This window comes from Betta splendens, chromosome 8 (genome assembly GCF_900634795.4).
Source record: "Betta splendens chromosome 8, fBetSpl5.4, whole genome shotgun sequence".
In the NCBI taxonomy this organism is placed as follows: domain Eukaryota; kingdom Metazoa; phylum Chordata; class Actinopteri; order Anabantiformes; family Osphronemidae; genus Betta; species Betta splendens.
The window spans coordinates 7,040,667-7,066,952 of record NC_040888.2 but is presented as its reverse complement, the minus strand read 5'-3'; the positions used below and the strand labels follow the sequence as shown (position 1 = coordinate 7,066,952).

The following is a 26,286-nucleotide window of genomic DNA, read 5'->3' as shown; positions in this document are numbered from 1 at the left end:
ATTGCAGTTATTCCTTCAGTACCATAACATTTAAAGTTACTTAATGTAAAATAATCTTTAGTTGATTAGAGATTGATCTAATCTAAAAGAAATAAAATGTCAATATATTTTATTTCTCAAGGAAATAGAATGCCACCCTTCATTGCTACCTCGTCATGGAAGACTCTTGACACTCTTTTAAGCCTTGCTTGGCTCCTCCTCAGCAGACGTGTTTGGCATGGTTTATTTCAGTTCAAGGGCTTAACGCAAAGAATCTTCACACTCAAGGACGTTCAAAGGAGAAGGATAGGATCATTACTAATCAGGATAGTCTGTCACCACTTGTGCCCCCCCCCTAAAAAAATGTTTGCATGTTCTTTTTCAATATAAAATTAAGACCAGTTTAAGCTTTTGCACAATGCAGTAAATCAGTACAGTGCAGCAAAATATAAGTAATATAAGTGAAGCGTATTTCAAATCATTAGCAAAATGTGAGTAAGATGCTAGTACATATTTTGTGGTGACTCTGGTGACAATTGCAGATTTAATTTAAACACTAAAATTTTAATTCTGTTATTTTACATGTATTTTCAATATGTGTTTTTGTGAAATCTGGCGATTTTGAAAGAATACTTAATTGTTACATAATCATTTTACATCTGTAAATATCATGGAAGAATAGTTTATACAAGTTGACCTAAAACTCATTTAACCTTAGACCAGTATGTTGGCCACATGCTAGTCAGCTTCCTTAAAACCACCTCTGACCCTGCTTGAACAGCATGTGGCCAGCACATGTTTGCACAATAATGCCCTTAACTGTTGAGGTTACATGAGTGACATGCCTCAAGGTCAGGTCCTTATTTAAGGAAGGGAGGTTAAGTAAATATAAACATTAATGAGCAACTTCACTCAGCAATAAAGATTTGAAAAAGGTATATTTTTAAATGGACAGGTACTGTTTTATCAAATATCATTGTACACTAATATTGTATACCCTCATTCAAGGTACAATTACAAGTCTGGCATCTTTAACATCCTGTTTATTGGCACACACAGGACTTATTTTGGGTCTTATCCTAGCCTAAATGCCAACTGTTCACCTCCTCCATTCCAAGGCGATATGTAATCCTTCCTCAGCTTTTATGGAATGGGGCTCAGCCTCAAATTTATTTCAGACACTTGAGATGTGTGGCTGTCCTGCAACATTATACCAGTGACATTTACATGCTTCCCCAAGACCACAGCCTGTGTGCCATAGCACACATCAGCAAGGGTATTATAGCTAACACTGATCTGTAACGAAATAACATTTTATTATTGAAACAAGTAGGTGACAGATGTGTCTATTAATGAAAAGTATCTGCACTTAAAACTCTCATCCAAGATAACTCCAGCAAATCTCCTAATGAGTGATAATTGATGACATACAATTGTAATGTGTTCAATTAATTGTTAAAGAAATACCATCATTCTTAAGAATCATCAATCCATCTATTCATGTGCTACTGTGAAAGTTGCGATGGGGCTCGAGCAAGTCTTGACTATACTATTATAAACTATTTATCCTGTTTCACTGAATATTTCTTAATTGCTCTAAATATTTGTGTGGTTCTTTAAAATTGAAACTCCATTGAGCTGTATTGATTTTTTGTTATTCTGTATTATATTGAAGTATTTTAAAAGTAATTCATGTTATTGCTGTCATTGTCATTTTCATACTGCCAAAGCTCGTTTCAACTTGCAAAACAGCATTTTTTTTGTAAGTTTCTTAGTTGATTGAGAAGTGTATTTCTAGATATACAGTATACAGAATATACAGTATGATGATGACAATAATTACTATATGTTAGTCTTTATTCAGATAAAATTGTATAACATATAACATCAAGCATTTCTATTATTTCAAGAACAGAACTGTGTGATGTTGTAATTTGAGTTTGTATATTGAAGTTTATGTATCAGTAAGGTTAATAAAGGTATCATTAAAAGTGAATGCTTAGAACAATAAATCATTTCATGAACATTTCACCCATTCATTTTCGACTGGGGTATTCTCCCACTGTTCTGACAAAGCATGTAAATGTCAATGTCACAGGATTAGCGGCAACGGGACAAGAATACATCACCAAACTAAGGAAGGCCCACCTACTGAGGAGACAGTCCTGCCTCTATAAAAGAAGCTGCTCGAACTGTGTTACTAAGGTGGAGGCCTCCAACTCAGGTGAGTACATGAACCTCTGTTGTTTCATATTTCTTCATATTTCATATTTCATATTAAAAGTTACAATATTTGGATGTTTATGTTTACCATTTAAATATATAAAACTTAATAATGTATACATGTTTTGTTCATACACATTTAAACATAAATGTAATGGCAGCCTGTAGTTGTTGTTAAAACTTGTAAAGTCAAATTAGTAATTTGATCATGGCTGCTAATTTATTGACAGGATAAAAAAAAGACCTGACTGAATTTCATCTTTTGTTGGAACAAAAGAAGGTAAATTAGTGTTTTTGATTATGTTTTTAAATTTAAAACACATCTCATCTGAAAAATCAAATAAAGCATGTTAATATTCACTAACACAAGTATAAAATGATACAGTCTATATGACATTTCCCTACTTTTTATCTAAGGTGCCATCATGAGCACAGACGCGGAGATGGAGCAGTATGGCCCTGCGGCCATCTACCTCCGAAAACCTGAGAAGGAGAGGATTGAGGCCCAGACTGCTCCATTTGATGCTAAGTCAGCTTACTTCGTGACTGATGCTGATGAGATGTACGTGAAGGGCAAACTAGTGAAAAGAGAAGGTGGCAAAGCCACAGTTGACACAGTTACAGGAAAGGTACGTGGATATATTTACTATAATATACCTAACTAAAAGACAACAAAATAGAAAAGCACATACAATAATATTAGTAATCATGTGTTATATATATTTCATTGAGATGTTGCCTTAATTGTTTTTTCCTGTTTAGACTGTTACTGTAAAAGAAGATGACATTCATCCCATGAACCCTCCTAAGTTTGATAAAATTGAGGACATGGCCATGATGACTCATCTTAATGAACCCGCTGTGCTGTATAACCTCAAAGAGCGTTTTGCATCATGGATGATCTACGTGAGTTTAAGTATGATGTAATGTGGCTGTACCTGTGAATTCAGGCCATCGGCTATGACAGTGGTTCTCTCTATTACATTAACAGACCTACTCCGGCCTGTTCTGTGTCGTCGTGAACCCCTACAAGTGGCTTCCTGTGTACGACGCCAAGGTTGTTGGGGCATACAGAGGCAAAAAGAGGATTGAGGCTCCACCCCACATCTTCTCCATCTCTGACAATGCGTACCAGTTCATGCTCACTGGTGAGGTCAAAGTTATCTAAGATTTAAAGTGGATGAGACAACAAGGAATCTCAGTTATAAAGTTATTAAAGTGTGTATATTTGCATTATAGACCGTGAGAACCAGTCTGTTCTCATCACGTAAGTACAACAAGTTGTCATCATCTTTTAAGACCTTTATGAGTACTATGCAAAGTAAGTAAAGATTTTTCTTTAATTACCCAGTGGAGAATCCGGTGCAGGAAAGACTGTCAACACCAAGCGTGTCATCCAGTACTTTGCAACAATAGCAGTAGCTGGTGCTAAGAAAGACACAGGTTCTGGCAAAATACAGGTAAAATTGGTTGTCTGCAGAACAGTTTGACCATGGATGATCTAATTTTTAATAGCTTCAAAATGGCTCTATATAGGGTTCCCTGGAAGACCAAATCATAGCAGCCAACCCTCTACTAGAGGCCTATGGTAATGCCAAGACTGTGAGAAATGACAACTCCTCTCGTTTTGTAAGTCTTGACATCCTTCACAAATCCTTATCATTTAAAGTCTAAATCAAACTGACAGTTTCTGATGAATTTTACAGGGTAAATTTATTAGAATCCACTTTGGATCCACCGGCAAGCTGGCCTCAGCTGATATTGAAACATGTAAGTTTTATCTTTTTCTAGTTGAATAATATTGTCAATTTTTTATCTACAAATGTAGTGTCTTGTATAACATTCAAGAACTGCTCACAGATCTGCTGGAGAAGTCCCGTGTCACCTTCCAGCTGTCTGCTGAGAGGAGCTACCACATCTTCTATCAGCTTATGACTGGCCATAAGCCTGAGCTGCTGGGTATGTTAAGATGCAACAAATACATAAGACAAGTAGACGTCCCACTAATGCATTTCCTCAACTTTCTTCCAGAGGCACTTCTGATCACCACCAACCCCTATGACTACCCAATGATCAGCCAGGGTGAAATCACTGTCAAAAGCATCAATGATGTGGAAGAGTTCATTGCAACAGATGTAAGTTAATGGTCGAGAAAAATAACCTAACAAAATGTCAGATCAACTGTTTTTTAAAACCATTTGCTGTTATTTGCAGACAGCCATAGACATCTTAGGCTTCAGTGCTGATGAGAAGGTTGCCATCTACAAGCTGACTGGTGCAGTGGTGCATCACGGCAACATGAAGTTCAAGCAGAAGCAGCGTGAGGAGCAGGCTGAACCTGATGGCACTGAGGGTAAATCTATTAACTATTTGCTACATTCTAATAAATCTGTGGTTATTTAGAAAATACAATGATTGCCTTGTAGTTTTGGTCTTCTATTACATTAACTGAACATTTCTTTCTACATTTTTTGCTTTCAATTAGAGGCTGACAAAATTGCTTACCTCATGGGCCTGAACTCAGCTGACATGCTGAAAGCTCTGTGCTACCCAAGAGTCAAGGTTGGAAATGAATTTGTGACCAAAGGTCAAACTGTTCCACAGGTAATCAAAACAAAATGTGTTTGAAAAAAGGCAGAAGAAATTTCATTTCATTTCATTTATTTCAAGATTTCAAGAGAATACACATGACCCATTTTTCTCTAGGTCAACAATTCTGTCATGGCCCTGTGCAAGTCTGTCTATGAGAAAATGTTCTTGTGGATGGTTGTACGTATCAATGAAATGCTGGACACAAAGCAGCCAAGACAGTTCTTCATTGGAGTGTTGGACATTGCTGGATTTGAGATATTCGATGTGAGTCATACAATTTATCAATAGTGATTATATGTAAACCATACTTTCTCCAGAAACTAATATTGTATCACAAATATTTAGTTTAACAGCTTGGAGCAACTCTGCATCAACTTCACCAACGAGAAACTGCAACAGTTTTTCAACCACCACATGTTTGTGCTGGAACAAGAGGAGTACAAGAAAGAGGGCATTGAATGGGAGTTCATTGACTTCGGTATGGACTTGGCTGCCTGCATTGAGCTTATAGAAAAGGTAAGAAAGAAGCATCAAATGTAACCAAAATCCTGCTGGTATTGATTTTTCAGTTGCCTAAACAATCTATTGTTCTTTCAGCCAATGGGCATCTTCTCCATCCTTGAAGAGGAGTGCATGTTCCCCAAAGCCACCGATGCATCTTTCAAGAACAAGCTCCATGACCAGCATCTTGGCAAGACCAAGGCCTTTGAGAAGCCAAAGCCTGGAAAGGGCAAAGCTGAGGCTCACTTCTCCCTGGTCCACTATGCTGGTACAGTAGACTACAACATCACTGGCTGGCTGGACAAGAACAAGGACCCACTGAACGACTCAGTTGTTCAGCTGTACCAGAAATCTTCAAACAAGCTTCTGTCCTACCTGTATGCATCTCATGCGTCGACTGATGGTAAGAAGTATATTTCTATGTGACAATACTTATTCTAGTTTATTAAATAAACCCGTACATAAAAGTCTTAATGATTTAATATTACTGTTAAAAAAACAGACAGTGGTGCCAGTGGTGGCAAGAAGGGTGGCGGTAAGAAGAAAGGTGGCTCTTTCCAGACAGTGTCTGCTCTATTCCGGGTATGGTAACATCTTTAAAACTACCACTTTAACCTGATCAGTCTAGTTTTAAAGGTCATTTTTGCTTATAAGAGAATAATTTATATCACAGGAGAACTTGGGTAAGCTGATGACCAACTTAAGGAGCACTCATCCTCACTTTGTGCGCTGCCTGATTCCCAATGAAACAAAGACTCCAGGTTTGGTGTTTGCTTGTCTTTTCAACTTTTGAAGGTTTTCATTAAAGATGGAGCCTTAAAATGCTTACTAAAATGACTTTTTTCATTTGCAGGTCTTATGGAAAATCATTTAGTCATCCACCAGCTGAGGTGTAACGGTGTGCTGGAAGGCATCAGAATCTGCAGAAAGGGCTTCCCCAGCAGAATCCTCTACGGTGACTTTAAGCAGAGGTTATTATAGTTTTGATTATGAGAAAATTACATTTTCCTATTAGTAATGTAAATGGGTAACAACTGAAAATGATGCAATGCAGGTTTAGGTAAGAAAATAATTTCTCTTCACAGATACAAAGTATTGAATGCCAGTGTCATCCCTGAGGGACAGTTCATTGACAACAAGAAGGCTTCAGAGAAGCTGCTGGGCTCCATTGATGTTGACCACACTCAGTACAAGTTTGGACACACTAAGGTTCTCATAGACAGTAAATTAATACGTAATAAGTTGTGTCGTTGTCCTGTTGTCTATACAGGTTATGACTATATTGTTTGTAATACAATGTAGGTGTTCTTCAAAGCTGGACTGCTGGGAACCTTGGAGGAGATGAGAGACGACAAACTGGCTACACTGGTGACCATGACTCAGGCTCTGTGCAGAGGATACCTCATGCGGAAAGAATTTGTTAAAATGATGGAGAGGAGGTAGATTAAAATATAACAAATCACCTCACAATGCCAGGTGTGGGGAAAATAAGAAAAAAATGTATCTTAATTTTGCAGAGATGCAATTTACACAATCCAGTACAACATTCGTTCCTTCATGAATGTGAAGAATTGGCCTTGGATGCACCTCTACTTCAAGATCAAACCTCTTCTGAAGAGTGCTGAGACTGAGAAGGAGCTGCAACAGATGAAGGAAAACTATGAGAAGATGCAATCAGACCTGGCTACTGCCCTGGCCAAGAAGAAGGAACTGGAGGAGAAGATGGTTTCCCTGCTGCAGGAGAAGAATGACCTGCAACTGCAAGTGGCTTCTGTAAGAATCTTAGATAAAAGACAATAATAACTACATTATATGTCAACAGCTTGTATTTTCAGATGTCTAAAAACTTTTTTTATTTTTCACTCAATCTAATAATAACCTATTATTTATTCAATCTACAGGAAAGTGAGAACCTCTCTGACGCGGAGGAAAGATGTGAAGGTCTCATCAAGAGCAAGATCCAGCTTGAAGCCAAACTCAAAGAGACAAGTGAGAGACTGGAGGATGAAGAGGAAATCAATGCTGAGCTCACTGCCAAGAAGAGGAAACTGGAGGATGAATGTTCTGAGCTAAAGAAGGACATTGATGACTTGGAGCTCACCTTGGCTAAAGTGGAGAAAGAGAAACATGCCACGGAAAACAAGGTTTAATTTAACTTAACTTATTTAATGTCTTGTTGTGTTATAAATAAAACTTTTAGGTAAAATATAATACAATAATAATATTTTAGGTAAAAAACCTGACAGAGGAGATGGCATCTCAAGATGAGACAATTGCCAAGTTAACTAAGGAGAAGAAAGCCCTACAAGAGGCCCACCAGCAAACACTGGATGACCTTCAGGCAGAGGAAGACAAAGTCAACACTCTGACCAAGGCCAAGACAAAGCTTGAACAGCAAGTGGATGATGTAAGTCAACACTTGTACTGACAGTGGATAAGCTGTATCTCAAAATGTCCAAAATGAATAATCATTGAACATTGTTGTTTTAAAGCTTGAGGGTTCATTGGAGCAAGAGAAGAAGCTCCGCATGGACCTTGAGAGAGCCAAGAGGAAGCTTGAAGGAGATCTGAAACTGGCCCAGGAATCCATAATGGATCTGGAGAATGACAAGCAGCAATCTGATGAGAAGATCAAGAAGTAGGTTTGAGTTTGATTAAATCCACTTTTACATATTACATACATTATTATACATAAACACACCTTCAAACTATAAAAAGTGAATGATTTTGTGGTCTCCTAATCAAGGAAGGACTTTGAGATAAGCCAGCTCCTCAGCAAGATTGAGGATGAACAGTCTCTTGGTGCTCAACTTCAGAAGAAGATCAAGGAGCTTCAGGTTACATTTTTTACATCAAATATCAGAAATGACTCATCCAAAATAACACGTTTAACTAAGTAAGTGTTCTTCATCCTACTGCCGTGATGTCTAGGCTCGTATTGAGGAGCTGGAGGAGGAGATCGAGGCTGAGAGGGCTGCTAGGGCCAAGGTAGAGAAGCAGAGGGCTGACCTCTCCAGGGAGCTTGAAGAGATCAGCGAGAGGCTTGAGGAAGCTGGTGGAGCAACAGCTGCTCAGATTGAGATGAACAAAAAGCGTGAGGCTGAATTCCAGAAGCTGCGCCGTGACCTTGAAGAATCCACCCTGCAGCATGAAGCCACTGCAGCAGCTCTTCGTAAGAAGCAGGCCGACAGTGTTGCAGAGCTGGGAGAGCAGATCGACAACCTCCAGCGTGTCAAGCAGAAGCTGGAGAAGGAGAAGAGCGAGTACAAGATGGAGATTGATGACCTCAGCAGCAACATGGAGGCTGTTGCCAAAGCAAAGGCATGCTCCATTTATAAAAAATAACAAATATGCCACCAGACTATGAAACTTTAAAAAACTAACAAACCTTTTGATTATTAAATTGTATGTTTATTGTATTTTGTCTCTTTAAATTCTCTGATTACAGGCCAATTTGGAAAAATTGTGCCGGACCCTTGAGGACCAATTAAGTGAAATCAAATCCAAAAATGATGAGAATGTCCGCCAGCTTAATGACATTAGTGCACAGAGGGCAAGGCTGCAGACAGAGAATGGTATGTTTTAAAAACCATAGTTTGTGTCAATTCAGTGTTTAGTATTTACTATGCTTGTCTGTAGTGGTATAATTTCCTTTTAATTGAAATTACTTTCACATATTAAGGAAGAAAATGTTTAAATATTACCTTCCTTGTCTTGCTATTCAGGTGAATTTGCTCGTCAGCTTGAAGAAAAGGAAGCTCTTATATCACAGCTGACCAGGGGTAAACAAGCGTACACTCAGCAGATTGAAGAGCTGAAAAGACACATTGAGGAAGAAGTGAAGGTAAAAGATTGTAACAAATCCTGAATGAAAGACAGGGCTAAACTTAAGAACAGACTTACTGTTAAGTTAGCAAAGGTGGTTGTGAGCATTTCAGTTTGTTAACACAAATTCACATTTACTGTATGATGAAATTATAGGCCAAGAATGCTCTGGCCCATGCTGTTCAGTCGGCCCGCCATGACTGTGATTTGCTCAGAGAGCAGTTTGAGGAGGAGCAGGAGGCCAAGGCTGAGCTGCAGCGAGGAATGTCCAAGGCCAACAGTGAGGTGGCTCAGTGGAGAACCAAATATGAGACTGATGCCATCCAGCGCACTGAGGAGCTGGAGGAGGCCAAGTACAGTGACCCTTTCTAATTACTTCTAAGGAGATATGGTTTTGATTAACTAAAAACACTACAATTTTTCTCTACTATAGGAAAAAGCTTGCCCAGCGTCTGCAGGAGGCTGAGGAATGTATCGAAGCTGTCAACTCCAAGTGTGCCTCTTTGGAGAAGACCAAGCAGAGGCTTCAGGGTGAGGTGGAGGACCTCATGATCGATGTGGAGAGAGCTAATGCTCTGGCTGCTAACCTTGACAAGAAGCAGAGGAACTTCGATAAGGTACATGAACTTTGCCCACATTACAGCACTAAGGTGAAGTAGATGGAGCATGACATGCTTTACCCTTCTGCATTACTATAGGTCCTTTCAGAGTGGAAGCAGAAGTTTGAGGAGAGTCAGGCAGAGCTGGAAGGAGCCCAGAAGGAGGCTCGCTCTCTCAGCACTGAGCTGTTCAAGATGAAGAACTCTTATGAGGAGACTCTGGATCATCTGGAGACCATGAAGAGAGAGAACAAGAACCTGCAGCGTATGTTAATTATTATTTACTGCAATATGAAAACAATCTTTATTAACCAGAGTAGAAATTCCAGTGTTTATCATTTGGTATTTATTTTTTAGAGGAAATCTCAGATCTCACTGAACAGCTTGGTGAGACTGGTAAAAGTATTCATGAGCTTGAAAAAGCCAAGAAGGCTGTAGAAAGTGAAAAAACAGAAATTCAGACAGCCCTGGAGGAAGCTGAGGTATGGCTTTTATATTTAAAAGCAATTTGTATTTTGTTTAATGCTGCTGTAGTGCTGAATCCCATGAGAAGTAGTAACATTGAATGTGCCTGGTTGTAATGGCAGCACAATCACAGACGTTATTATACTCACTTTACATAAAGGGCACACTGGAACATGAGGAATCCAAGATCCTCCGCGTCCAGCTTGAGCTCAACCAGGTCAAAAGTGAGGTCGACAGGAAGCTGGCAGAGAAGGATGAAGAGATGGAGCAGATCAAGAGGAACAGCCAGAGGGTGATTGACTCCATGCAGAGCACTCTTGATGCTGAGGTCAGGAGCAGGAACGATGCCCTGAGAGTCAAGAAGAAGATGGAGGGAGACCTGAACGAAATGGAGATTCAGCTGAGCCATGCTAACAGGCAGGCTGCTGAGGCCCAGAAACAGCTGAGGAACGTCCAGGGACAACTCAAGGTAAACAAATTATTATTGCCATGTTTATAATAGTGCAATAGGATTAGAATGGATACGTGACACTTTTTCATTGTTAGGATGCCCAACTGCACCTTGATGATGCTCTCAGGGGACAGGAAGACATGAAGGAGCAGGTTGCCATGGTGGAGCGCAGAAATGGCCTGATGATGGCTGAGATCGATGAGCTCAGAGCTGCTCTGGAACAGACGGAGAGAGGACGCAAAGTGGCTGAGCAGGAGCTGGTGGATGCCAGTGAGCGCGTTGGCCTGCTTCACTCTCAGGTTTGTGTCCAGTCTATAAATCAGAAACAATGTTTAGATATTAAACTAAAAGGTAATAAATAAGATTCTTTCTAAACATTTAGAACACCAGCCTCCTGAACACCAAGAAGAAGCTGGAGGCTGACTTTGTCCAGGTCCAGGGTGAGGTTGATGATGCTGTTCAGGAAGCAAGAAATGCTGAGGAGAAAGCCAAGAAGGCCATCACTGATGTAAGAGCTGATTAAGCACCATTTTCTAATTTCACCCTTATGAGTGATTTTGAGACTTATCTATATATTTGAATTCATATTCACATTTCAGGCTGCCATGATGGCAGAGGAGCTGAAGAAGGAGCAGGACACCAGTGCTCATCTGGAGAGGATGAAGAAGAACCTGGAGGTCACAGTCAAGGACCTGCAGCACCGTCTGGATGAGGCTGAGAACCTCGCCATGAAGGGCGGCAAGAAGCAGCTCCAGAAACTGGAGTCCAGGGTATAAATATGCACAAATTAGTTAAAAGAATCCAATTTCAATATGTTTTTCTTACATCCCAAACTTTGTGAAACATTTAATTATAAACGCATTACAGGTGCGTGAATTGGAGGCTGAAGTTGAGGCTGAGCAGAGACGTGGAGCCGATGCTATTAAAGGTGTCCGTAAATATGAGAGGAGAGTGAAGGAGTTGACATATCAGGTAAACGTCACTACAAACCCAACACAATGATTTTGCCGCAACCCAATTAAGTATAAATGTTTCATTTATGCAGACTGAGGAGGACAAGAAGAATGGAATCAGACTCCAGGATCTGGTGGACAAGCTGCAACTTAAAGTCAAGGCTTACAAGAGACAGGCTGAGGAGGCTGTAAGCCAAATACATTCATGTGCCTTATGTGAATTCTCAATTTTAACAATAACAAATAAACAAATGATTCTCAATACTGGTACATTACAGGAGGAGCAGGCCAACACCCATATGTCCAAGCTCAGGAAGGTCCAGCATGAGCTGGAGGAAGCTCAGGAGCGTGCTGACATCGCTGAGTCCCAGGTCAACAAGCTGAGAGCCAAGAGCCGTGATGCTGGAAAGGTAACATTTTATTCACACTGACATTGTTATGATATTATTACATTATGGGCATGTCGCCATTCATCCACACACACTTCTCAGTTGGAATTACAAATCTAGAAAAAAAAAAGACTGAATTTGTTTTTATTTTTCCCATTGCCTATAAATGCTAATGATCTCTCTTTTCCAGGGAGGTGACTCCGCTGAATGAGAAAGTACAGCTGAGGCCTCTACACTGAAATTCACTGTGGCGTGAATTTTCTGTACATCTTTAATAAATGTTAAAATATGCCTGTGTCGTGTATAATGCCTCCTTTCTCATCATATTCATATTTAAATAAGCAAAGTGGTTTAGGTAGCCAATACACAAAACTGTACAGAGTTAGTATTAATGTTCATTTATAACTAAGTTATATTTGCATTGAAGTCAATGATAACCTACTTAGTTTCTTCATATCAGTATTAAGCTATATTACAAACATTGTAATGATTTTAAAGATTCAAGAACTTCTATTTTATAGACAAATTTCAATAACTATTAGTTAATTACTAACGCTTTTCTTTTTTCAACACACATGTTTCACATATTAATTTCACAACTCATCATAACTGACTACTGTTTATTTCCCCCATCCTTCCTATCTTTCTTTCCACCTCCCTTCCCCTTTGCTTGTTTTGTCTTTTCCCTCCCCTTTACACAACCACACATCCACTTTTGTCCTGCTTGACCCAATGCTTTCTGCAGTTGGGTTGTATGAACCCTCTCAATGAGAGAGAAATAGTCTTCATCTGGACTGATAGGGCTGGTCATGGGTTTCCTCTGGTTAGGTGGACATGACGTTTCAGCATTATGGGTTATAGTTGTGTCAGAAGACGATGCTTTTGAACAGCTTTTTCTGGGACTTGGGGAGCTTTGCCTGGAATTGCCATCTTCTTTTGGGACAAGGTTCAAGTCCAAGAAAAGGGATCTTCCGGGCGCAGGGCTCAGAGGTATCACAAGGTTATCTCCTGGTGCTCCTAAAGTGAGGAAGACTTCTGGGAATGTACATGGTTGATCAACATTCTCCTGACCCTTTGACAGATAAAGAGGCCAATTAAGCACTAATGATTAATAGGCAATTATCATCTCATCATCTACACAAGCTGAAGCAGAGGTTACTGTACCCGCTGTGGTGTGAAACTCATGGACATCTTCACTTTCATCTGAAAAAAATTCATTCCATCAATGAAACGCCATCGCTTAACTTAGGGTAGGGGAGGGTAAAATCATTCAAAGCAGCACATGTTCAGTGTTGTTCTAATTGTCTCACTGTCATTTCTTTATTCCAAACAAAAAACAGTTTAACACCATTTTTCTTCCAGCTGTAACATATTTCCAAAGTGAACTTTTTACCTGCGATGGGTAATTTTGCTTCTTCTGATGTTCTGTCTCAGTGGTAAATGAAGCAGATTTGGGTAGGGCTCTGGGAGTGTCAGGTTCTGAGTGATCCATTTTAGATGTAGATGCAAAAGATGTAGCTGGTGTACTTTCAACCTGAGTGCTCTGTGATAGAGAAGCCTGCAGAAAAAATGAAAGCAGTGTTCCACTGTCAAAAACTCCAATTAAATTATACTGTACCTAAATGCTTATCATGTTTTTGGACTTAAATGAAGACGTTTATGATACCTGTGCTAAACAATGTATGTTCTTCTCATATTCTGTTTTGTGTGCAAGTGCAGTAGATTTGTGTGGAGACGCTTTGATAAGAGACTCTGTATAAAGTGTCTGGCATTGAGTAGCAGGTCCAGAAAAGTCTTTTCTTTTACTGTTGAGGGTGAGCTTTCAGTTGTGGTGCTGTGTTGTGGAAAAGCCTTGGTGGAAAAAACCCCAAAAAGGACAGTTGTATGATTTCTCCTAATGCAGTTATAACACTGTTTATAAATCAAACTTTAGATGCTAAGATGTTTCAAATTATTTTAAAAAAACTGCTCGTTTTGTAGAGGTTTGTCATTAAAACAATTAAAACTACACAAAATTTGGAAACCATTTTTTCTTCTACATTATTTCTTCCATACAGTATCTCAGGTGAAACTCCCACCTTATCTTTTTCTTCAGAATTCACACCAATGCCTGGCAACGTAGGAAGCACAACACGCTGATCATCTATGCGCCGTGCCTGACTGGAGGCAATGATTGTGAAGAATGCCTCAGCTTCTGCACCTGTTACATGGAGTCAAGAGTTATTTCCGTAGCAGTGCAGCAACTGAAAACACATACTTGACCTCATGCATGCTGCATTAAGTGTTTTTCTAACCTCTGAGAAAACTACTTAAAGCACTTCCATTGTGTGTAGGAGTGGCAGGTGTGCTTCTGCTCAGCTGTAAATAGCAACGCTGCTCTTCCATCCGTCCTCGTTGCGCATGGCTTATCATTTTCAGGAAATGCTCCAGGTCAGCTTGAGTCAACTCCTAAAGACATTTTTTTAAGGGAATGTCACAAATCAAATCAAATCAAATCATAGCAAGGTGGTACTGAGCAGCTAAATTGGTCCAATCCATCAGTGATAATATTTAGTTGTTTTGCATTAAAAAAAATGCAATTACGGTTTGTGGATTACATAACTGACCTGCCGAGGTTGTTCAGTTTTAACACGATTTAAGGAGGCAGACCTTCTGAGAGATTTAGGAGACGGGCGTTTGTTGCCCAGGTTCTGGAAGATGTGGGGTGCAGAACATCTCTGATCCTCCATTCGAGAGCCCTGTGTGAACAAAATTCTTAAACAATTTGTATTTCAATTTTGTATATACAGAAACAACATTCAGCTTTTTATAGGGTTTTATATATCATTCAATGTATAGGCCAACCTGGACTTTGGAAACCATGTAGCACAAGTAGCTTGCATCTATGTCTGCAGCAGTTGATGATGTGTTGCCTCCGTTCTGTATTCCAGGCAATGAAGGAAGAAACACTCGTTGGTCATTAAGCCGTCGGCCCTGCGAGGCAGCCAGCAGGTTGAAAAACCTCTCAGAATCTAAATGTGTTAGGGTAAAAAAATGTACAAAACATAACTGATTAATAAAGCATCATAACAAAATATCAGAAGAAAGAAGAGGAAACATGGTTATATTCTAACCTTTGGGCATAGCTATCTCACTGGGATTATGTTCTGGTGTTGACTGGCACTGGGAAGGAGTGTGAGTATTAAGCATGTCCAGGAATGAAAGGTCTGAAGATATGGATTGATCCTTTTCTGGGGAACACTGGGTTAGAATCTGAGGTAATGCACACCTTTGATCTTCTATTCTGGAATCCTGGAAATGTCAAGTCAACATGACTTTATTGCAACAGAATTTTTGTGTTCTTCATACATTTCATTTATAAAACATGCTCTCTGAAAATAAAAGCACTAACCTGGACTTTAGAGACCAAGTAACATAAGTAGCTTGAATCTCCACCAATAGATGAGGAATTTTCTTTCCCTAATCCTGGTAATGAAGGAAGAAACAGTCGTTGGTCGTTGAGTCGTTGGCTCTGGGAGTGAGCTAAGAGGTTAAACAGCTTTTCAAAATCTGGACCTAAAAGAAGAAGAGTGAAATATTTAGATAGTATAGTTACATATACCTGAAAGGAGGTTTAGCGTCTGTGTGTTTGGGTGTGCAGGTAAGACACTTACCTCGGCCCAGAGAACACCTCTGGTCTTCGATACGTCCGCGCTGACCATGAAGGATCATGTTGATTAACTTCTGTTGTTCTTCAGCTGATTCTGCCTATTAGACAAAATGTTCGCCAAATTAATCTGACTCAATGTTGTAGACTCAGCAAAAGTAATATGATTTAATTCTATGTAATAACTCAAGCAGTCATTATGAAAAGAAGCAGACCAGTATGGAAGTAGAGTGGCTGCGCTCAGAGAGAAGCTGCATTTGGCTGGCTGGTACCAACAGAATCTTCCTGTTTGTGTCTGGAGTACTGTCTTTTACAGAGATCTGAGGTGCTGAACCAAGATGACCATTATCCCTGGGCTCCTGAGGAAACATGTTCTGGATTAGTTTTGAATCAGTTATTAATCACACCACTTGAGTCCAGGACCCTTTTGCAAACTGTAGTCTCGTACCTGGTATTTAAACTCTGGTAAAGACACTTGTTGACCAAGAAGGCATTGTTTGTTATCTGTGGCATGGGGCAAGTCATGGGAGTCACACTCTGCAGGCAAGAGAGGAAACGTTTAGCAGTCTAAACAAGGACACACAACGGAATCTATGTTTCTGCTTTCACAACCTGCCACAGTAGATGTGATCTGTCCAGATTCAGAGGAACTTGAGGTGCATTGTTCACCCTCCATTTCTCCACTTGAGTAACTCTCATCAAAAACCGTGTCCTGTTCTGGGGATTTTCGCTTTCACACTGTAAACCTAAAGCAGAAACTACACACAACCGTACACATAACAAAACATATTGTATTCAGTTACTATTGCACCAACTTCCTAAACATCTAGTAGTACAGTAGAAAACATCCTACCAGTAATTTATGAATTTCAATCCACTTCAGCAGTTGCCATTATAAAAAAAAAACATTTGTCTCCAATTGAAAACTAAGTAAGCAGAAAAATAAATTACCTAAAACTACATCCTGGAGAAGCAGTTTGATGCAAATCAGTACATTTGAATTAGAACTATTGTACGCACAGCAGACAGATGATCTTGATAGATGAGACTCCAAAAGTGTACTGAGTAGGACTTGGTGGAAGGCTTTTAAATAGAGTTAAGTCCTGAGTATTAACCCATTGCCATTAGGACCCCAGGCAGTGCCCCATTCTTAACATTACCATCTGTAATCCCCGATGAAAACATAATCCTCAGCATGAAGAGGGATGATCTTTCACTCATAGGTGTACTTGTTCTTCCTTTTTTTGTTTACACTCTGAAGCTCCTACTGTACATAGAACTGAAACTTGATGAAATTACATTTCAGAGATAAATGTAAAAAAATGATAATGGGTGCCCTTATACAAGCTTTAATTTATTGTATTGCTCATTTAACAATGACACATCTACCCGTTGTTCCCAGCAATATATTAAGTTTTATGACAAATGTGCAGGATAACAATATCAAGAAAGAAAACTGAAAAACTGGCATGAATGCTTTCAAGAGAAAAAAATCTATATCATAGAACATACAGTATAATAAGTACTACTGATAAATGCACAGCTACATTGTATTTCAACAACATTAATGATGATGACAATGATGATGAAATTATCCATTTTGTGGAAATTGCAAAACAGTATTTTATGTTTAAATATATTATAATTTTAATGACACACATACATAATCCAACTCCCATGCCACAGGACCACATGACATCAAAATTCTAAAAGAATCAGAAATGTTTTACTATAACTACACGTTTTCTTCATGTTTCAATTCATATGTCAAAGACACTAGCTGAAAAGCAGTAACCAGTCATCGCAGTTGAAGGACAAAACCCTTATGCCAGTGACCTACGACCTTAAAGCAACTAATAATCAGGATTTGCAACCTGGTCCAGAGTTTTCAGATCATTCAGGAAACTTGTTGGAGTCGTGATGTGAGATGACCCTGGCAATGAGAAAATTTATTTTCAGAAATAATTTTTTAACAACAACAACAACAACAACAACAACTTTATTATTTATTTATTTATTTATTTATTTATAAGTAGCACCATGTAAAAGGATTATGGCCTTTTCAAGCCATCTTACCAATCAGCACTTCCCATTTCCCATCCGTGGCTCGGGTGACCTCATAAGCACAACGCATCTCAGAGTGTGACACCCCACCAATCACAAACACAATCAGCCGTGGGCCAGAATGATATTCTGTTGGGGATTTGTTTTTATGCCAGTGCCCAAAACGTGCACTACTGTAAAAAAAATAAACACAGAACAAAAAAAATTAGACACTGTCTATTGTAGTGGCTTTTACTGAAGCAGGCTTTTTCTGAGTAGTCAGTTAAGGTTTCTTCTTTAAAATTGTTCTTTACAAAGAGACCATTAAAAAAAAACGTTATTAAAAAAAATAATGAGCTCGTATTTAATTCTACACTTTGTGCATTATCCAGATTATGACTTAAGCCAGGCCCATCAGTGGGTTCTATATCAACTGTCATCATGATAAGAATTCCCAGAGAGATTAAACAGCATTTAAAGCAAAACAGTGTGTATTTTACCATTCCATCTATGGTTGTGAAGCTTGTTACAGGCATAACTTTAAATTATGATTAGAATTATAGATAATAAAGAGAAAATATTGTTTTTCACACACCTGACTGTAGTCTGAGTTGTATTGATGGGAGCAGGCTCAGCGACATATGGCCAATGCTTTCTGTCCAGTTTGTCCTCTATGGCGTTCTGTAATGTAGAAATACAGGTACTGTAAAGCTGGGTAGGGGAGGTGGCAACATCTGCAACCCAACTTTAGCTTTAATACCTCCATAACATCTTTGATGATGGGTGTCCAACGAGACAGCTGGTACGGATTGTCAGGACGCTCCTTACGAGCTGGCAGTGTTTTTGCAGCATTGCTGCCCTAACAACAAACACAATTTATGTAACAGATACTGGGATAATGAAGTTTTGAATAAACATTGGAGAAAGAAGTGAAAGTTAAATCAGGAAATTTACCCCATCTACTATGTTGCAGCCCAGGTTCTGCATGTTGGTAATGATGTGGCTGTCATTCTGTACATTAGCATGCTGGATGAGCTTCGCTAGGTTTTCCTCCCCAATGCCTACATAAATAATTAGACTTTATTTAACAGAAAATGCAGGGCAAACACTTGATTATCTACTATACACTCCTTCATCTAAAGTATGTCACGTTAACTCTAACAGGTCGCTCAAAAGGTCATGTAATATGCATCAGACACCTTTTTTCTTGTGGAATATGTACAGAAGTATGATGCGGATTTTGTCATAGGCCTGAACTTCTTTGTCAAGGAGGACAGGAACAATGATCTTCGTGGCATCTTTTAGTGGTTCCCCTTCTCCAGTTGTGCCCATAACCAGGTCCTGTGAAAGACATCCCATGACCAACTATTAGTAATTACCAATTACAACTGAAGTCAGCTGAGAGCCATCTCACAGAAAAAATGACTATAGTTTATTTTCGACCACTTCCCCAATGGCCAGGCTGTCTAGACCTGTAAAAAAATCTACAATAACATTCTTACTCTATTACAAAGCATCTATCTATATCTAAACTTTTAGAGATGCATTTGTAATTCATAAACAACGTCAAATACTCGGCACTTAACTTGGGCTTTTATACTTACATCTAGCTTAAGGACCTCTCTTTAGTGCAACTTTAGACAATGCAACTTCCCAAAAACCTCACTAAGCTTTATGACACTGGAGTCTGGGATGCCACCACAATGTAGAACATTTAAACACAGCTGCCAGCTGCCAGGAAGCAGTTGTTTGGATCACAGTCCATCTTAGAGCCAAAACATGCCCATTGGATTAAACTGGTAGCTTTCAGACATGCTGACAATCCATTAGTGAGGTCAAGTGATTTGCTCATACAAAAAGGACCTATTAACACTTGTCTCTTTTAATGTCACAAACATGCATAGCTTATCATGTCTAGTGTGCCTGTGATTCATTTGATTCTACAGGATTAAATGTGGCACAATGCATTTCCTCAGGGACAAAGTATTTTGGAACATCAAAACAAGCCACTGGGTACATGCTGATATTAGTCTGGAAGGTGACTCTGCTAAGTAAAGACAATGGAAGGACTTCTATGTTGTCAGGTCTTAAACGTAAAAGTTATTAAGATACTTCTACGCTCAATGATTTAACAGCTACTTCTGGATTTCTCTGGACACGTGGGGGTTTATGTCTGGTCTTAATCTTCTTACGCAATACTACGATTCCCCATTAAATATCACCAGGCTGTGCCAGTAGCATTTAAACATACCTCAGAAGAACTATAAATAAAGACAGCATCACATCAAAGCCACTTGGTGGGTGGCTTGTGTGGGACAGAGTAATTCCATGTCACATATTTTATCCAAGATACTTACAGTCGGTGACTAACCTAGTGGGACATTCTCGATGATCTGTTTAATACCACTGACTGACAAGCTGTTTTGCCAACAAAGCATGGGAAGGCATACTCAAAATAACAAGTTTATTTAATGGCCCCTGTGGCCTGTTTCTAGGTTTTTCTTTTTAAGATATGAAAGATGCATTGCAACTATGGCCTCAATTTCTTCCATTGAACTTTTTTATCCATTGTTCTTACAATAGAAAATCTGTTACAGCTCTACATAAACTTTAAACCTGTTATTATTTTACATGAGTACTGACCTGTTCCACTTCACAAAGCTTCATGTATGAAGTCTTGAATTTATTCATACAAGCTTCAGCTAAGTGCAGGTGAGTAGAGTACTATGAACAAAAACATAATTTTGTTTATTATAATTACTGTATTATTACAATCCAAACAAATGAATGTACAGAGCTACAAACATGAGACATTTTTAAAATACTGATAATACTGAAGTTCTGCTTTTGTCACTCACCATGCTGAGCTCCTTTTGATACTGAGGCATCCTCTTTAACATCTGAGAGAGATCTTTAAGATTGGCCTGGAATAGAACACATTTACCAAAAACTGCATCATAACATTAAAAAACATGAATTGGGAAAAAATAAAATACTACACGAGTCCTCACATTGTCAGTAGACATTCTCTTGCTTTCACAAAAAGTGCGAAGAAGCTCTGTAACTTTCCTGTCAGTGGGTTTAGAATTTGATTAGTTCACGCTGTCACAGCACATTGAATATTTTGTAGCCTGATGCTTTTATGTTACCTTTTAATACTTTAATGTACTTTAAAAATTTGAATGCATACATTCATTCTAATACCATTATATATGCAATTTTTTAAGTGTTTGCTTTGCATAATCTTGTTTGAGAAATGTGCATTTTCTAAAAAACCCAAACATGACAAAGTGGGTTACAATTCAAGACAGCAAACACCTGCAACTTGTGCAAAAAACAAAAAAACACTTACGTAGTTACATCTGCAATGTGCATATGTCTGAGCTCTACCCAAAGTTCATCATCTTCATCCAGTAATACTTGTTTCTCGTTTGAGTTCCCAATGCCAGTTGACTGATAACTTTAAAAAAAAAAAGTACATACAGACAATGACAATCAGTTTATAGAAACTGTAGACTGTATATTGTTATGGCAAAGCTAATGAAAAGGGGTTTTATGATGTACATGATAGGAAAACATACGTATAGATGTCCTGTTTGATATCTAGCAGGTCATAGGCCATTGCCTGGAAGGTTAACTCATGTAAAACTGGCGAGATGGGATCAAAGCCACGATCAACAATCAGCAGCTGGGACCTTGCCTTATCTGGACCCTAAAAAAGATTAATGGGAATGTAAGATCTTGTCTATAGAACATTTTAAATACAACAATTTTTGTGAGTGTTTTTTGTATTAAAGTCTTATCTGTTTTAAAATGTCAGACAAAGGACAAAGAGAATGCTCAGACAGCATAGCATACTAAGAACTGATATGTGGAAGATAAAAAAATACATGCCTGTTAAGACCCACCTCAGGAACAAGGAAATGTCAGCTATGAAAGATAGAAAAAGGGAAAGGAAGAGGCCAGAAAAATGTAAGAGAATAGGAATAAAACTATGGAAAAGGCTACGTAATTTGAAGGTGAAAAGCTGCAGTAGGGGAGATTTAGCAGAAAACAGCAGTTCAAGAAATTATAGACACAGAAAAACTGTTTAGAAACAGTGTATTACAATAAATGCATGTTTTGCAGATAGTCCTAACCTCTCCCATGCTTGGATTGTCTGCCTTGTGAGCAATAAGGCGCCGGTGGACTTCTTCAGCCAGTTTGGCAGTTTCCTCTGGTCCCCTAATAGACATATGCTATACAACATTAGCAGCATATCAATGTATTAGCAAACAAATTCCAGTCAACTTCTACATATGGCTCTTACTTGTGGTAACGTATGGCAGGGTACTCCTTCAGTGTGTCACACAGGGTTGCAATCTGCTCAGCCAGATTTTCAATCATTTTATCTTTGTTTGGAATTGGATTAGCACTATAGAAGGAGTGCAAAGATGTTGGATCATCCAGGAGGAATACCTGCAGGGGTGAGAGGTTTGCACAGCTAAGCTGCATTGCTCAAGGTTTTACATTAACTGCTGAAAACAAACAAATATGAAATAGGGCTCGCCCAAAACACTGAATAATGAGCCCACTCTTTCTGCACCGAATAAACTGCCACTTGCTTAAGTTTCCGAGTGATTCACTGAATGCCACCAAACTAGCACCAGTAAGCATACAGCACATTGGCATATTGAGTGATATAAACACAAGATAACTCCCTACCTGGGACTCAGATGGCAGAAAAGCCACATTGATCTCTTTTAAAGTCTTGGCAAGTTTAGCAACTCTGGACTTTCCAATCTTGGCAAAAAGAGCATCAGGACAAGCTATGAAAAACAGAAACCCATGAGCTCAGTATTTTGACTACACAAATGTAGTGCCAGTTAGATTTGTGTAAATACTGATAAATGTGTGTTTTATACTATGTCATGAAATATCAACATGCAAACTTTCAACAAAAGCATATGTAAACAAGACTACCATCAGTGAAGAAGATGTGTGCTGCTTTGTAGGTATAAGCAGCATCTTTGAAGTCATTAATGAGAGCATCAACGGACTGCAATTAAAAACGATGTTGTTTCACAGATTAGAAGCAGAAGAAAAAACAACAACAACAACATGATAGTATGCACAATAAGGAATAAGGAAGCAGCTCACCTTCTGCACTGGAGAAATCAAATAAATTGCCTCCAAACTAGAGATGGGCTCCCTACGTTTGCTGATGTCCTCCACAACTGAAAGAGAGATATTTAACTTCTTAACTATATCAGCAAATAAAACATCCTGCAAAGCTGCAAAGTCAACAGTACTGCACAAGAACCGCATGCTTATATATTGTGTAGTGCACATAAAAAAAGAGTTATAAGTGGGTGTAAAACTCCAATAACACCACCCTTAGAGGATATCACTCAATTGTCATAACTGTGGCAGAAAACAATCCTGTTTTTAAGATTAATGTCTGTTGTGCTTCCTCTGGATACCTACTGGTCACTCCCTCTGCCAAGATGTCAGACATCTTGCAGCAACAGGACAGAATCCGCATGCCCATGTGATCTAAAATGAGAACCTGGGGGAAAAAAAACAGCAGTTGTTTTACACAAAGTTTGACAATGGTCATAGAATTTGATGACTCACACTGATAAACTGTTACCTTCCATTCTCCTTCCTTCTTCACACTCTTGATAACACCATTGAGGATTTCTGTACAAGTACAAAGTCGAGGTAGAGCACATCATGACAAATTAAAAAAAAGAAATCATATAAATATTGGTGCATGTATTTAGTGAAGTTATTGTTTATGCGCATAACTAAGAAAAGTGTAGAAACACATTTGCAACAGACTAATGTCCACAAACAAGGAACTTTATTATGCTTAAACTTACATTAACCAACTCTGTTAGGTGCAACTTCCTTGTGTGATACGATTGATTTTTATAAATATGAAGACTAGGCAGAAGCACAGATTTCCACTGACTAAGGGTTCAACAGCCAAGTTGTGGTGCTACAAGCCATAAGGCCTGAGGATGACCTGCGTGTGTTGTGTATATTAATAGTAGTTGATCTTATCCAACCTCTATTCGTCAATGGCATGTCAAGTAAAAATCACAATGGGCATCCTGAAGGACAACGCCACTCAGGGGTGTGTTCAAAAGGCGTGATTACAAGACGATCCTACTCCAAACTAAAATAAAATTTATTCAGACGCAGAACAACGCTTTACAGAATACTTTTGAAAAAACAATGTGAGGTCACACTAAGCTTAATCAACTAAAATTTTGTACAACCAATTTTGTGTAGCCAAGTGTTTCAGCAAACACCAGCAAACAAACGCACTGAACTTCCTTTTATGTTGATTAGCTGAAGCTAACGTTAGCATGAAATACACACAGGCATAATTTCTATTCATTACAGCTCCTAAATATAAAGGTCAGCCTATACAAATCTAGAAAATCTTGCTGCCAGATCACATAAGGCAACATTAACCCATGACATGAAAACAATCGCTCCGGGTGAGTTAGCGTTTTATTCAGAGCTGGAGCAGGAAGAAACATTTACTATTCGTTCAAATACATATATGCCGTATAATAAATGCTGGGCGAGTCGTCCACGGGGTAACTTTGAATAAACAAGCACGTCATTTTGCCACAATAAACCTTTTATAGCACACAAAACACAAGCGCAACTTACTTTCTCCAACTATCGCCTTCAGTCCAGTCGGTGCCATTTTGACAGCAGTCTGCAACCCTTGTCGCTCACTTCCTGATAATACGCTTCATCACACGGCTTTGCACTACTAACCACAGCTCAATACTGCCCTCTAGCGCCCGCTACTTGTCCTGCAAATATTGAGCTGTTACGCAATTACTGTATAAACATGTAAGCAGGACTGTGCATGCAAAAACAAGTTTTGCTTCTTAAAACAAATACAGTGCAAAGTGTATGTATTCCAATTAATATGTTGTCTTAATGTTGTAAAGGAATAGAAACAATTACCAGTGCTGTTACAATTTTAATCCACACAACTATTACAACAATTTCAATACATGTGTTGTCTTTTCTGTTTGAGCTTGAGATTAAATACAACTATTGGTCTTTGACACAAATTCTGCTGTGAAAAACCAAGGAATATACATAAAGAAACTTTACAGGTACTACATAAATCATAGCAGTTACATCAAATCCCCCTCAAAATTTAACAAGATTATGACATTGCTAACTACAGCAATTGATCTGCATTTAGACAAACAAAAAAGACCCAGGGGCATCACAGCTATTCAGTCTCTCACAACCCAGGACACATTGTACTTAAAAGGTCTTGTGTGAATCAATGTTGAATAGAATATTACACATTAAGAATTATTCATTCTCAATAAAAACAGCATATTTCTGAGATGTGTCAACTCTGCAGTTTGGAATCGATAATCCATACACTTTTGCACCCCAGTTCTTAGTTTTGTGATTCTGCAGCCTTTTTTTTTAGGATCTGTTGCTCCTTTAGAACCCGCATTTTCTCTTTGAAGTCTTCCAGCTCCTTTCTCTGAAAACAAAGAACACTTATCATGGTGCAGAACAACAATGTTAAAAAAACAAAAAACAAATCTTATTGCAAATGCAGTTCGATCTTTGTTAACGCCCACATTCATTTATATATTTATTTTTGTGGAAAATATTGACGCTAACTTACATGTAGTTCGTTTGGGGGAAAGATCTCTCTCTGGACATCATAAAAGAGGGCAAAAACAATACAGATAGGGATATTTGTTAGACTGAGTGTGACTGTGTGTTAGTGGTTTGGAGTTAACATAACAATACATTACAAACCTTCCTTTTTACTACATACTCTTCAAAGTATTCTGCTTGATTGGAAATCCAGAACATGGCAACAGGAAAGGACAGATAGAGCGTCATCTGCTCAAAACACACAGAAGTAATGTTGGGGTAATGCTAGAAAGCGACTGTACCACCGAGACTATAGTTAGCGCCATGCTGAAAACCAGATAATTTACAAACTACATTGACTTTAAAATAATAGGCGGCTAGATAAGAAAAATCTCCACGTATGAAATATATAAAAATCGTTACTTACTCTAAACAGCTCTATTTTTACGCCCATTTTTATTAGACTTCAGATTACAAAATGGAACTGTCGGCTACTATTTACGTAGCAACTCCAACCATCATCAAGGACCTTCACGTTGTTTCCGGTTTTCGTCCTACTTTTTCTTCATGGGTTTAATGGTGGTAGCCAACGTAAAGGGAGCATTACCACCTCCTACTGCAGCTTCCGCGTTTCTACAAGGTTTAATAACTCGATTCCATGGCGCATGCGTTAGGATTGTCTGAAATATTTAGATAAACAGCTGAAATGTCTCAGTTGGCTCTATGTTAGTAGTCTCTTTATACAATATTGAAATGTTAAAAGCAAAAACATTTTTTGGGTGTCAACACATTTCTGCTTCTTGTATTATTTATTCTAAAACCATCCACTGAGGGGCGCTGTAAACCATACTTTTTTCACGTTCAATCTGTAATGATTGTTCAAAACCTCTTCATCTAATAAAAGAAATGTAATAAACAGCTGTGCTCCACATTTTAATCATATTCTTGGATAACATTAGTTTTTACATTTTTTTTCTTC

General features: G+C 38.6%; 4 protein-coding genes across 4 annotated transcripts; 1 reads left to right on the top strand and 3 right to left on the bottom strand.

Annotated features, from left to right (window-relative positions):
- Nucleotides 1–2,383: 2,383 nt before the first annotated feature.
- LOC114860973 (myosin heavy chain, fast skeletal muscle-like) lies at nt 2,384–12,268 on the top strand. Its single transcript, XM_041071937.2, has 40 exons — nt 2,384–2,482; nt 2,620–2,831; nt 2,965–3,108; nt 3,194–3,350; nt 3,442–3,469; nt 3,554–3,662; nt 3,739–3,831; nt 3,909–3,972; nt 4,063–4,161; nt 4,234–4,337; nt 4,417–4,555; nt 4,688–4,806; nt 4,909–5,058; nt 5,140–5,310; nt 5,392–5,698; nt 5,798–5,877; nt 5,969–6,056; nt 6,149–6,266; nt 6,381–6,504; nt 6,598–6,734; nt 6,813–7,068; nt 7,197–7,439; nt 7,526–7,702; nt 7,788–7,933; nt 8,042–8,132; nt 8,227–8,616; nt 8,744–8,870; nt 9,021–9,139; nt 9,277–9,473; nt 9,554–9,737; nt 9,819–9,984; nt 10,077–10,201; nt 10,345–10,653; nt 10,731–10,934; nt 11,018–11,143; nt 11,235–11,405; nt 11,503–11,607; nt 11,681–11,776; nt 11,867–11,998; nt 12,168–12,268. Exons 2-40 carry the CDS (start codon nt 2,628–2,630, stop codon nt 12,186–12,188), a joined length of 5,820 nt encoding a protein of 1,939 aa, XP_040927871.1. The 5' UTR covers nt 2,384–2,482; nt 2,620–2,627; the 3' UTR covers nt 12,189–12,268.
- On the bottom strand, nt 11,989–16,810 carry LOC114860979 (uncharacterized). Its single transcript, XM_029159908.3, has 14 exons — nt 16,477–16,810; nt 16,236–16,381; nt 16,072–16,160; nt 15,839–15,982; nt 15,631–15,724; nt 15,369–15,532; nt 15,091–15,268; nt 14,822–14,988; nt 14,584–14,715; nt 14,272–14,425; nt 14,056–14,177; nt 13,371–13,535; nt 13,142–13,180; nt 11,989–13,049 (listed from the first exon to the last, which is right to left on the bottom strand). The coding sequence occupies exons 2-14, from the start codon at nt 16,297–16,299 to the stop codon at nt 12,591–12,593; spliced, it is 1,971 nt and encodes a 656-aa protein (XP_029015741.1). The 5' UTR covers nt 16,300–16,381; nt 16,477–16,810; the 3' UTR covers nt 11,989–12,590.
- A 146-nt stretch (nt 16,811–16,956) lies between these two features.
- On the bottom strand, nt 16,957–24,501 carry stxbp2 (syntaxin binding protein 2). Its single transcript, XM_029159910.3, has 19 exons — nt 24,336–24,501; nt 23,299–23,348; nt 23,133–23,214; nt 22,806–22,882; nt 22,629–22,704; nt 22,371–22,474; nt 21,976–22,124; nt 21,806–21,890; nt 21,248–21,378; nt 21,019–21,126; nt 20,678–20,735; nt 20,525–20,590; nt 20,310–20,390; nt 18,866–19,007; nt 18,621–18,727; nt 18,427–18,525; nt 18,262–18,347; nt 17,700–17,860; nt 16,957–17,556 (listed from the first exon to the last, which is right to left on the bottom strand). Exons 1-19 carry the CDS (start codon nt 24,370–24,372, stop codon nt 17,477–17,479), a joined length of 1,779 nt encoding a protein of 592 aa, XP_029015743.1. The 5' UTR covers nt 24,373–24,501; the 3' UTR covers nt 16,957–17,476.
- Nucleotides 24,502–24,637: 136 nt separating this feature from the next.
- LOC114860992 (protein PET100 homolog, mitochondrial) lies at nt 24,638–25,874 on the bottom strand. Its single transcript, XM_029159936.3, has 4 exons — nt 25,735–25,874; nt 25,470–25,556; nt 25,333–25,362; nt 24,638–25,185 (listed from the first exon to the last, which is right to left on the bottom strand). The coding sequence occupies exons 1-4, from the start codon at nt 25,759–25,761 to the stop codon at nt 25,096–25,098; spliced, it is 234 nt and encodes a 77-aa protein (XP_029015769.1). The 5' UTR covers nt 25,762–25,874; the 3' UTR covers nt 24,638–25,095.
- Nucleotides 25,875–26,286: the final 412 nt, after the last annotated feature.

What these genes read in the sequence shown, in the direction of transcription:
- LOC114860973 (XM_041071937.2), top strand. Translation starts at nt 2,628, where the DNA reads ATGAGCACAGACGCGGAGATGGAGCAGTATGGCCCTGCGGCCATCTAC. An exon ending in CAGGTTCTGGCAAAATACAG is followed by an intron (nt 3,663 to 3,738) that starts GTAAAATTGGTT and finishes GGCTCTATATAG; the next exon opens with GGTTCCCTGGAAGACCAAAT. An exon ending in AGAGCCGTGATGCTGGAAAG is followed by an intron (nt 11,999 to 12,167) that starts GTAACATTTTAT and finishes TCTCTTTTCCAG; the next exon opens with GGAGGTGACTCCGCTGAATG.
- LOC114860979 (XM_029159908.3), bottom strand. Translation starts at nt 16,299, where the DNA reads ATGGAGGGTGAACAATGCACCTCAAGTTCCTCTGAATCTGGACAGATC. An exon ending in GATCACATCTACTGTGGCAG is followed by an intron (nt 16,161 to 16,235) that starts GTTGTGAAAGCA and finishes TCTTGCCTGCAG; the next exon opens with AGTGTGACTCCCATGACTTG. An exon ending in TTTAAGTAGTTTTCTCAGAG is followed by an intron (nt 14,178 to 14,271) that starts GTTAGAAAAACA and finishes TCCATGTAACAG; the next exon opens with GTGCAGAAGCTGAGGCATTC.
- stxbp2 (XM_029159910.3), bottom strand. Translation starts at nt 24,372, where the DNA reads ATGGCACCGACTGGACTGAAGGCGATAGTTGGAGAAA. An exon ending in CCTGCCATACGTTACCACAA is followed by an intron (nt 21,891 to 21,975) that starts GTAAGAGCCATA and finishes TATGTCTATTAG; the next exon opens with GGGACCAGAGGAAACTGCCA. An exon ending in CATATTCCACAAGAAAAAAG is followed by an intron (nt 18,728 to 18,865) that starts GTGTCTGATGCA and finishes TTATTTATGTAG; the next exon opens with GCATTGGGGAGGAAAACCTA.
- LOC114860992 (XM_029159936.3), bottom strand. Translation starts at nt 25,761, where the DNA reads ATGGGCGTAAAAATAGAGCTGTTTAGA. An exon ending in AGTATGTAGTAAAAAGGAAG is followed by an intron (nt 25,363 to 25,469) that starts GTTTGTAATGTA and finishes TATGATGTCCAG; the next exon opens with AGAGAGATCTTTCCCCCAAA. An exon ending in TTCCCCCAAACGAACTACAT is followed by an intron (nt 25,186 to 25,332) that starts GTAAGTTAGCGT and finishes CTTTGTTTTCAG; the next exon opens with AGAAAGGAGCTGGAAGACTT.